Raw genomic sequence first — 12,354 nt, forward strand, 5'->3', positions numbered from 1 at the left:
GGGCTTCTTCCTGCTTTCCCTTTCGCCTCCCTGCATTGTGCCTACATATGCAAATTAACCGCCATCTTTGTTGGCAGTTAACTGCCATCTTAGTTGGCAGTTAATTTGCATATCACCCTGATTAGCCAATGAAAAGGGTAGCGGTCGTATGCCAATTACCATGTTTCTCTTTTATTAGTGTAGATTAAGATGCAAGAGCTTTGTATCTTGACCCCTACAAGCAAAGTTTAATCTTACAACATACAATTAACAGCTGAAAGCAAAAATAATAACAATGTAAGGCAGAAATTATGACATTTGAAAATGCCCAAAACAGAGCAAAGAAAAATAGTTTTGACAAAATTGTCATAATTTAAAGATGCTTTGATTGTCTATATCAGTGATGGTGAATCTTTTGAGCTCGGCGTGTCAGCATTTTGAAAAACTTAACTCTGGTGCCATGTCACATATAGAAATTTTTTGATATTTGCAACCATAGTAAAACAAAGACTTACATTTTTGATATTTATTTTATATATTTAAATGCCATTTAACAAAGAAAAATCAACCAAAAAAATGAGTTCGCGTGTCATAAGTTCACCATCACTGGTCTATATAGAGGATCCAAGAGAATCTACAGCTAAACTATCAAAATTAAAAATGAATACCATTTGTAATAGCAACAAAAACTATAATAGGAATAAATATAACAAAATTCACATAAAATCTTGAACATTTCTCAATAGTGAGGTATGATTAGATAACCTTAATAAGGAAAGGAGTAAAGAAATATTAAGGAAGCAAAAGAAGACAAATTCATTTATTTTAACTTATTTGATCTTCACTTAATCTTCTCTTTATAAAATCTTGTCATGTGTTACGCAAATCTGGCAGTAAGAGACTGTTTAGAACATATCAAAAGCTTGAAGATTAAGTATGGATTTACAGGGTAACCAATGACCTGTGAGTCCACAAACTCTTCTTTACTTCTAAATATGAAGCTGAAATAAATCTCAGTTTCCCCGTCTCTGAAACTGAAATGGTAATAATACTTAAGTCTGACCTACCTTATTCAAGAATGAATGAGATCATGTCTACAAAATGAACTCCTGACGGAAAAAGTGTTAGATATGTATTGCACTTAGAGTTGTTGACCTTGGAAGATATAAAATTCTATCTTTTTAATCTTTGAATATGAGAATCTCAGATTTAAAAATTAAAAGTAAGTCAGAAATCCAAGAGTTCACCGTTGTGAGTTTCTCACTCAATGTTGAGCAAGCCTGGACCTGTCAATCTAATGTACAAAAAGCACCACTCCTCATTTCCTTTCCAACAAATTAACAAAGACTACAAACAAAACTAAACTTTTTAGCCAAAAAAATAGGCTCTGTGATGCCAAAAGGGTGAAGTACAGGATAAAAGCTAAAACTGAACTATCATTACCATATAACCATATGTCAACAGCAAAGCTATCTCCCCTATTTACAAGGACTGTTAACTCTTATTAGTGTTTTGAATAATAATAATTAAAAAAAGCCATACTGCCCTGACTGTATGCTCAGTGGATAGAGCATCGGCCTGTGGACTGAGGGGTCCCAGGTTCGATTCCGGTCAAGGGCATGTACCCTGGTTGCAGGCACATCCCCAGTAGGGGGTGTGCAGGAGGCAGCTGATCGATGTTTCTCTCTCATTGATGTTTCTAACTCTCTGTCCCTCTCCCTTCCTCTCTGTAAAAAATCAATAAAATATATTTTAAAAAATAATAATAATAAAATAAAATAAAAAAGCCATACATTTTCTGATTTGGGACAAACACTAGAATATTTTTTTAAATGAATGCCAAACTGCATTTTAGTAAAGAGTTAAATTATGCCAATAAATATGGGAATGAGGAGACATTTATTTTATTTTTTATTTTTAAAACATATTTTTATTGATTTCAGAGAGGAAAGGAGAGGGGAGAGAAAGACAGAAACATCAATGATGAGAGAGAAACACTGACTGGTTGCCCCCTGCACGTCCCCTACTAGGGCACATACCTGCAACCTGGGCATGTGCCCTTGACCAAAATCAAACTCAGGACCCTTCCGGCCAATGCTCTATCCACTGAGCCAAACCGGCTAGGGCTTGAGGAGATATTTAAAAAGATAAATGTGGTGACTTGCGGGGAGGGGTGTGGAATATAGGGGAGATAAATAGTGATAGAAGGAGGCTTGACATGGGGTGGTGAACACACAATACAGTGTACAGATGATGTGTTGTGGAATTTATGCTTAAAATCTGTATAATTTAATCAGTGTCATATCAGTAAATTCAATAAAAAGGAAAAGTGAGATAAAATCAATCAAAATAATATGAATAGAAGAGGCAACAAAGAAACAACAAAATAGAGACCTATATATGTGGCTTTTTTTCATATTCCCCCATCTCATCATTCTCTTCCACTCTTTCTTTTCATCTTTTCTTCACTAGAGTAAGGACATGATAGAAAGTAGCTTCTAGACCAGGGGTGGGCAAACGGTTTGACTCGAGGGCCACAATGGGTTCTTAAACTGGACCGGAGGGCTGGAACAAAAGCATGGATGGAGTGTTTGTGTGAACTAATATAAATTCAAAGTAAACATCATTACATAAAAGGGTACGGTCTTTTTTTTCAATAGTTTTATTCATTTCAAACGGGCCGGATCCGGCCTGCGGGCCATAGTTTGCCCACGGCTGTTCTAGACCTAGGCAAAAAGGGCAAACTAAAACCATCATGTTTCACCAAATAGATATTTATGATAGAAGTGGTTCTATATAAATGGATAAACATATAAATAAATTAATATATAAATGGATTTCTACATAGACAAGTGTATAATGCAGCATAATCTATATATATAATCAGTGTCATATCAGTAAGTGACCATCCGTCCATCCGACCATCTGGTAGACATGACGCACACTGGCAATCTATAGTAACAAAAGGGTAATATGCTAATTAGACTGAACGTCCTTATGGGTATCATTCCGGACGTCCTTCCAGATGAAGCTGAGGCCGGAGCAAAGCCCAGGTCCCAGGTGCCAGAGGGAAGCTGGTACCAGCAGCCGGGGGAAAGAAGGCCTACTCTTGCACAAATTTTTATGCATCGGGTCTCTAGTACATATAATAATATAAAATAATGAGAATTTTTAAACACAAGAATTTATCTTAATGGGCATCATCCTTCAAAGTATAGAAAATTATTCTAATTCACAGAGGACCTCAAATCTGGTCGGAGGTATTATATTCTAATAAGCAATCAAGAAGAACGTAAAGTCCTGTTTTAATTAATATATATTTTAATATATAATAATTCTATAGTATAAAAAGCAAAATTAACAAAAAATCAATTCGATTAGATAATGGAGAAGCCAAAGAAAAGTCAAAAATTGAAGCCTGTAGAATTATGAGAATGTTAGTGCTATATCACTGCAAGAAATGCAGCTATTATACAGCAAATTAGTTTTCAAGAAAATGAACCCCTTTTTAGACATGTCACACATGATTTTTCAGAGGGACTTTCAAATGGAATAATAGTCTAATTGACAATAAAAGCCAGAAACATGTTAGTAATAAAAAGGGGAAAAAACTAAGTTTCATTAGCATAGAAATGATCATTAAAGTCCCAAAAGTATCAAAGCTATCTGAAGTAAATGTAGAATAATGATGCAGAATAATGAAGGGAAGAAAGTCATAATGGTTACTGAACTTTAGAAGAATATCTTTTTAAAAAATATTTATTTTTAGAGAGAGAAAAAAACATCGATTTGTTGTTCCACTTATTTATATATTCATTGGTTGATTATTTTTTAATATGTTTTATTGATTTTTTTACAGAGAGGAAGGGAGAGGGATATAGAGCTAGAAACATCGATGAGAGAGAATCATCGATCAGCTGCCTCCTGCACACCCCCTACTGGGTATGTGCTCACAACCAAGGTACATGCCCTTGACCGAAATCGAACCTGGGACCCTCGAGTCCGCAGGCCAATGCTCTATCCACTGAGCCAAACCAGTTAGGGCTATGTTTTTATTTTAAAATCCACACCCGGTGATATGTTTCCATTGATTTTTAGAGTGAGAGGGGGAGAGAGAAAAAAGCATAAATGTATGAAACATTGATTGGCTGCCTCCTGCATGATCCCTGACCTGTAATGGAACCTGCAACCCAGATACGTGCCCTGACTGGGAACTGAACCTGCAACTCTTTGGTGTATGGTACAACGCTCCAACCAAATGAGCATACCAACCAGGGCCATTGATTGATTCTTGTATATGCCCTGACCTGGGATTGAACCCACAACCTTGGCATGTTGGGATGCTGTGCTAACCAACTGAGCTACCTGGGCAGGGCTTAGGGACATATCTTCTAAGTTACCAAATAAGCACCTAGAACATACATACCTCCATACTAGTACTTATAGCATTGTATTTTATTTTCAGAGCTACCTCTCCCTATGACTTCCTTGTGACAAGATGTTCAATAAAGGTTTACTGGATAAAAGTATAACTAGTTAGGGACCAAAGAAGAAAGAAAACAAAAAACAGAACACAAACCATTAAAGAGTAGGAAAATAGGGAGGTTTTCTTGATTATTATTTATTAATCTAGCATAAATAAAACACCCAGAAATATGAGCCTGTTTGTATAGGAATTGATCTGAAGTACTCCAGGTCCAGAGAAAATGTACCTTGATACAACCTTGATAGAATAGATTGAAAACTAAAGGAAACTGATGTTGAATGGCTCTACAATATACTAGTACAGTTCCCCTAAAGAGAGATCAGACCTTCTTTTAGGCAGAGAGAAATCAACTGAGCAATAAAGTAGATATAACATAGTTAACGAACTAAACTCAGAGGCACACTGTTAATTTTGTATAAGTATGTAATTCTTTAGCATCAGAAAATCTGATGGTTAATGAATCAGCCATCAGAGACTTCCTGATGAAGCTAATTAAAGAATATAAAGATTTGTGAATGGACCAATTTATTTATTTATTTATTAAATATATTTTATTAATTTTTTACAGAGAGGAAGGGAGAGGGATAGAGAGTTAAAAACATCAATGAGAGAGAAACATTGATCAGCTGCCTCCTACACACCTCCTACTAGGGATGTGCCTGCAACCAAGGTACATGCCCTTGACCAGAATCGAACCTGGGACCTTTCAGTCCACAGACTAACGCTCTATCTACTGAGCTAAACCAGTTAGGGCTGTGAATGGACCAATTTAAAGCAGTTTGAAAATATTAAGGAATGCTAAATAAATAACAATAGTAATAAAGGCATAATGACTGATGCATAAGCTAGAAAGATAAGGGATTCAAATTCTGGTTTTGGACAATTTCTTTTGTGAGCTTCAATGAGTCATTTCTGTTGCTAATTAGTAAGAATAAATAGCAATATTGAGTGGATGTTGGTAGTATTAAGAATCCTAACAGCTGAAGAGAAAACAGGCTAACGTTGGCTACTAAATATGATTAAGACTCAATTTTTATTGTGTACTTGATGTGCAGTACTTCCTCTTTGGACAAAAGCCATCTCCACTTCATCACAAGACTATAAAAATATGATTAAATAGCCCTGACCGGTTTGGCTCAGTGGATAGAGCGTCGGCTTGCGGACTGAAGGGTCCTAGGTTCGATTCTGATCAAGGGCATGTACCTTGGTTGCGGGCACATCCCCAGTGGGGGCTGTGCAGGAGGTAGCTGATCGATGTTTCTCTCTCATTGATGTTTCTAACTCTCTATCCCTCTCCCTTCCTCTCTGTAAAAAATCAATAAAATATATTGATTTTAATCATATTTTTAAAATATGATTAAATAAATATGCATATAATTGCTTTGATTTTTTAAATAACAATTACATTAAGTCAACATGAAACAAACTGTCTTAATGCCTGTATAAACAAAATAAATAGGTGATTATTCCATAAACTATACTCAATTCATTATCTTCTCTCTAGTATTAACAATGATGATAAAACCATTCCCTTATATTGGACATGGCTTTTAGTCTCATGGAAAATGGGTAATTCTTTACCTTTTAGGAAGTTCCTGTAGAACAAACCACCATAAATGCTTTCTGCAGAAGCAACTATAAAAAACAAACAAGAAAATATCATAAATAAAACAATTAAATGGATTTTATCTAAAGAATCAAATGGGACCTAAAAATACGGCTTATAGACACAACATAAAAAAGGTGACCACTACTAATGAGTTCAGTAAAAATGGAGGCCTCAAAGAAAAATTATGAAATCATATGACTGTTTGGGGGCAGAATAACTTCTTGGAGATGGGACCAAATAGCAAGTCTTTTCACTTATATTCAATACCAGTACTGTTTCTTTGGATATTACTATTCCCAGTAGGAAAGGGATTTAGAAAGACTGCAAACTGTAGCTAGTAAATAGAGTATATCATGCCAATAACCCATATTCCAGTGTAAGATTCAATAAAAGTTTTTGGCTTTCTTTTAACCAATTTACTCATTAGTAAAAAAATACTTTATTAGACTATCAGGTAAGAATTCTCTGTATCTAGAGTTCTAAATTGGAACATTAGGACATTTGGAGCAATAATTCTTCATGGGAAGAAGGTGAAGGAAAAAGCATACCCTAAGAAGGGAAAAACGATGAGAACTACATGGATGCTTTTTTCCAAATTGAATATGTCCTCTCACTGAAGAATGTGATCTGATAATTAAGAATCTAATAATCACTGCCAAATGTGTCTATCCCTCAAGAAAGTTGTATTCTTTAAGTAGGGAAAAAAGGTTGAGAATGTGACTAATGGCTACTGTACTGAGTAGCACAGATATAGAACATTCCCATTATCACAAAAAGTCCTATTAGATAAGCAATGTCCTAGATTTTGAAAGATCTGGACAAATGGTACATACTTCAAAAGGCATAAGTCCAAGTAGCATAGAACATTTAATAAGAGACAATCATCTATTTTTTTTCTTAGTGTTCCTCACAGGCATACACTGGCCATATCTTAAAGAACAGTGGGTCATTGGGACAGGGATGGCATGTAGGAGTAGATCTATACTAGTGATTTGTGAGGAGCTAAAACATTAACAAGAAAAATTAACAAAATCTGTATGTATTGCAGCATGTTCATGATATTTTTCAATTGCATGTCACACTTTTCTTCTAACACCTTCTCTTAGTTTTAAGAAGTATCATGTCAACAACTGTTGAAAATGGGCACTTTTGGTGCACATGCTTAAGGAAAATAATCATCCTACACTCCATCCATCCCCCAATTTTCAGCTATACTTCTGTTTCTGTATTAAAGTGCTGTCATTCAAAGATGACAGTAGAGACTAATTTGTAGAACACATTTTTAGAGCAACAGCATTCCCCAAAATTCCCTCTGTAGAACAAATGATCTTAAAAAACAAAAAATTTTTAAAGAGCTATAAGGTCAAATATGTTTAGGAAATGTTATACATAACCCGTTTTGAATGATTCACAGTCCACGATGGCATATTAAAGGCTCTGAGAAGATCTAAAGTAATGACACTTTAGATTCCACTTTGTAAAGTATTTGATTGTCTAACAGACTCTAACTGCTATGCTGTACACCTGATACTAATACAAAATAATATTGTAAACTGTAATTTAAAAAAAAAAACTCCTTGATTTGAACTGGCATTCCCCAAATGTAGATGACTACATTAGCTCCTTTCTCCTAACTCATATAAACATCCTGTAGCACACATGGTGGGAAACAATGTAACAAATAACACTTGTTAAAGCCTTCAACAATTACTGATGGAAAGAAACCATGTAAGCATTTCTCAGCTTCTCATGGATGGATCATTCCAGTAATAAAATTTGCTGGTTTACTGGAAAGTTGAATTTTGTGCCTCTTTTAGAGATTTTGAAGAACTAAGCCCCAATACCTGTCACTTTTTAAAAATATGTTTTAATTTTTTTTGAAAGAGAGAAAGGGAATGTGATAGAGAGAAATATTGATGAGAGACAAACACCATCGATCTTGCATGCCCCTACTGGGTATTGAGCCTGCAACCTGGGCACGTGCCCTGACCAGGACTTGAACCAGTGACTTCTTGGTTTATGGGTCAATGCTCAACCACTGAGCCACACCAGCCTGGAAAGCCCCAGTACTTGTGAATATGTCCTTATTTGGAAATAAGGATGTCATCAAGTTAAGATGAGGTGGTACCAGATTAAGGTGACCCTAAATCCCAGTGGTATCCTTATAAGAAGACACAGACACAGATTAACATCAGGTGAAGACAGATGCAGAGATTGGAGTGATATGTCTACAAGTCAAGAAACACCAAGGACCTGCCAGAAGTTAGGAGAGAGACATGGAATAGATTTCTCCCTCAGAGCCTCCAAAAAAGGAACCAAACCTACTGATACTTTGATTTTGGACTTTTAGCTCCGTAACTGTGAGGGAATACCTTTATTTGTTTTAAGACACCCAGTTTGTGGTACTTCGTTACAGCAGCCCTACATAAGTAATATTCTATCTACCTGGTGAGACTATGACCACGTGAACAGAAAAAAATCTAGAAGAATATATATTGAATGCTATTTAATAATTATAACAAGAGGTAAGATTATCAGAAAGTCTCGCTTTCCATAATATATACTTCTGTAATGTTGAATATTTTGTGAGAAGCATATATCACCTTTCCTCCTACCAAAGGAAGGAAGGAAGAAAGGAAGGAAGGAAGGAAGGAAGGAAGGAAGGAAGGAAGGAAAATAAGTACAGAGAGATCAGAGACAGTCCAGGGAAATGCTCCCTATACTACATGGGTTGAGGAAATCCATTAGGCTCAAAATACCTTTGGAATGGGTTTCTTGCCAAAAGATAGTGTGGCTCAAGTCCTTTGCTTTGAGTGAAATCAAGTTTATATTAGCAAGAGTTTACTGGATTAGAATCAATGCATAATCTAAAACAACCATATATAGACCAACATCAATCTAGCCACATAGCTAACCATCTCTCTCATGAATGGTGGAAACTACGTCCAGTCTGAGTGGAATTCATGTAGAGTAGAAGCAAACCAACCTATCATACCTCTCTTGAGGATGTTTACTGACAGGTACACAAAGAGAAGACATATGATTATGGTTCAGGTGAGAAAATGTCTTGTAGAGCCTACAGTACTACCCAATCTCAACTGGGACTCAGGGTGATTGCCTCCTCTAAGGTTTTAGGACAACTTCATTCCAAAGTATCCTTCAATAAATCTACACGCACACACACACACACACACACACACACCAAAACCCAAACAAACAAGGAAGTTATCACTTTACAAGTTCAAGAAAATTAGTTTCAGAGTCACTCAATGCATTAGCTTCTCTGAAAAGTTTAGGCAAAATGGCAAAAAGAATAAGTGCCAAATGGAAGAGATATGTATTTTCAAACTAACTGCAAGCTAGGATTATCAAAGTATGCACTATTCATCATTTTATTTCTTTTCTTCCTCCATTATTTTTTTGGCTTCTCCAACTACTAAAGGCTAGACATGAAAGAAAGGAGATAAAATATAATGTAATATCATTTTGCTGTAAAAGAGGTGAAAACCAAAAGCAAGAGTGAGATTATTTCTGAGCAATTTTACCTTAAGCCAGTAAAATAAAGGATCCTGTGATGTCATTCTACTCAAGTTTTCCTATATGACACATTTATAAATCTATCAGCAGATACTTATTGCATAATCATTTAAGTTTTTTAACTATGGAACAATCCTGAAGTGGTAACATAAAAGATTATGACTAATTGAATTTTTAAAGTAAACTATAACATAAATCATGACAATCAAAGATAGAGAAATCAACATTTTTCTTCCTCCACTTACTAGTTGTTACACAATGAAGAGTATTTTCCTGTTGCTTAGAATTTAATGCTTCTATGGAAATCACTAGCTGTCCTTCTAGCAATGCTCCATTTGCTGTTTCACACTTCCAGTGAATTATTAAATATTTCAAAATCTGAAAAGGGCATAATTCAAAGAAAACACAATCTTCTTTAGAAATCATGATAATAAAATTATGATAGTTAATAATTTAATTTCAAAAAATAATCTTGCTTGCAAAATGTCAGATTTACATTTGTTCAGAACAAAGCATTGTGTCTAAACAGAAGAATAGCTTAGGGGAGTGACCTAAAGGAGACAGTGAAATTCAACACAATGCCCAACAAGACAAGTGGAGACACCAAATTGCTTTATTCAAAGAATAAGTTAATCTGGAAATAATTTGAAAAATTAAGTGGGGATTTGTTTTTCTGTCTCTTTTTTTTTCTTCCCAAATAAAACCAAACATTAAGTTATGACTCATCTTTAGCTTTCATTAAATCAACATTTCTGAGGGTCATAATACTAGTTAAGAACACTGGCTCTGGAAGTAGATGCCTCTTTTTTAACCTTGATGCCCCAATTCTAGCACGTGACCATGGGAACTTATTGCTCTGGATCTCAGCTTCCTCATTTATAAAAATGAGAACCACATACAGCTACTGCTGAACATGCAAACTGCTTAATACAGTGCCTGGCATGTAGTAAATGCTTAATAAATATTACCCATTATCCTATATTACCTATAATAAAATGGTAATATGCAAATTGACCGTAACAGGAGAACAACTGGGAATGACTGGTCACTATGACACACACTGACCACCAGGGGGCAGGTGCTCAATGCAGGAGCTGCCCTCTGGTGGTCAGTGCGCTCCCGCAGGGGGAGCTCTGCTCAGCCACCCAACCTCCCGCAGTCCCTCCCCCTGGCCGGCTGGCCCAGATTGACAGCTGCCAGGTCCCCAGGGGATTGGGCCTAAGCCAACAGATGGACATCCCCCGAGGGGTCCCAGACTGCAAGAGGGCACAGGCCGGGCTGAGGGACCCCCTCCCCCCACCGCAGTGCACACATTTTTGTGCACCAGGCCTCTAGTTTCTAATAAGCTCATCTGCAGTAGACTGCACACAGTATTTTAAGTTGAACAGATCTCCAAGATGTCTGGATGAAACATTCAATCTTGAAGAGATAAATTTGAAATAAAACATATTGTATTTAGTTCATTATTTATGAATGTGGACACTCACTTCCACATGAAGGTACCATACTAATGATTACGTCTTTAAAAAAAAAAAAAGCATATCTCAGTAAGAGAACTTGGGAACTCAGGTCCTAATTTGCACCGGAGTTTACAAAGATGGCCTCCAGGCTTTGCAGTCTAACTCTCCTCGCATCCGCGGCTTCCTTATCGGTAATGAGAGAGCACAGATGGGAAATGAACGCTGACCGGCCGAGGCAGCGGCTCTGCGCTGTGTCCTAGGTTCTGTCGCCTGTAAAATCTCATCCTCCCACTTTCCTGGATGATAACCAAGGCGGCAGGAAGGCCCACGAACTCTACCTGCTGCCAGGTGAACCCCGTGTGTGCAGCTTACGTGCTATCTCCTGGGCCTAGTGTCCCTGACAAGGCCCGGAGCTAAGAATCAACCTGAGCCCTAACCGGTTTGGCCCAGTGGATAGAGCTTCTGAAAGGTCCCAGGTTCGATTCTGGTCAAGGGCAGGTACATCCCCAGTGGGGGGTGTGCAGGAGGCAGCTGATCCGATGTTTCTCTCATGGATGATATTTAAAAAAAAAAAAAAGAATTCAACACGAGAACGGCTGTGGAAGGGCCGTCATGGATGACAAGTGGTGCTGGCCGGTGCCAGGGGCTCAGTCCCACCTCCCAGAGCAGGAATTGTGTCTGGTCCGTGCTGTGGTCAGAGCTGGGTGCGGCCTTCCATCCCTCACCCGGCGGCTCCCGGCCAGGACCCAGGAAGCCACCCGCACCTGGGCTGACCGAGGGCCCACAACCGCTCCCCTCTCTCCCGTTTCGCATGGGTTGGTCCTGTCCCTTCTGTCCACGGCCCTCCCGGCACTGGATGGGGGCCCCTGAGGATGGCACCCATGCCCTAACCCGGGCAACCGCGACTGTTCGCCGAACAGTTCCACTTCCTGGGCCTCGGTTTTCTCAGCTGTGACGCGGGGCGGCAGCGTGTGGCCTTCCCTCGGCTGAGTAACTACCCCTCCGAGACCCCCGGTGCTTCACTGCCCAGGCCCCCACACCCGGGGCTCCCACACCCGGGCCTCATCGCTCCTCACAGCCCTGTGCGCGGCAGGCTGATCGGCACAGAATCCTATCGTTCCCGAACTTTCCTTTGCCCCCTCAGGCAAGGCCACGCCCCTCTGCCCGAACTTCGCGAGGTCTCCCAAAGCCCCGCTTCTCGTAGACAACCCTCTGCTTTGTCTCCCTTCCCGGCATCATCACCTCACAGACAGCCACAGCCGTCCCCTCCATTTCGCACAAGG

The 12,354-nt window shown here is 38.4% G+C and overlaps 1 protein-coding gene across 1 annotated transcript in view; it reads right to left on the reverse strand.

The window, feature by feature from the left end:
- LOC102765826 (chromosome unknown open reading frame, human C11orf80) overlaps window positions 1-12,354 on the reverse strand; it is a 73,160-nt gene that overhangs the window by 59,081 nt on the left and 1,725 nt on the right. Inside the window, exons 2-3 of the mRNA XM_006771684.2 lie at window positions 9,857-9,989; window positions 6,047-6,100 (exon numbers count right to left, since the gene is read on the reverse strand). Of these exons, the coding sequence (XP_006771747.1) occupies window positions 6,047-6,100; window positions 9,857-9,989 (187 nt within the window). The remainder of the gene's footprint in view (window positions 1-6,046; window positions 6,101-9,856; window positions 9,990-12,354) is intronic.

This window comes from Myotis davidii, unplaced genomic scaffold (genome assembly GCF_000327345.1).
Source record: "Myotis davidii unplaced genomic scaffold, ASM32734v1 scaffold425, whole genome shotgun sequence".
Taxonomy (NCBI): domain Eukaryota; kingdom Metazoa; phylum Chordata; class Mammalia; order Chiroptera; family Vespertilionidae; genus Myotis; species Myotis davidii.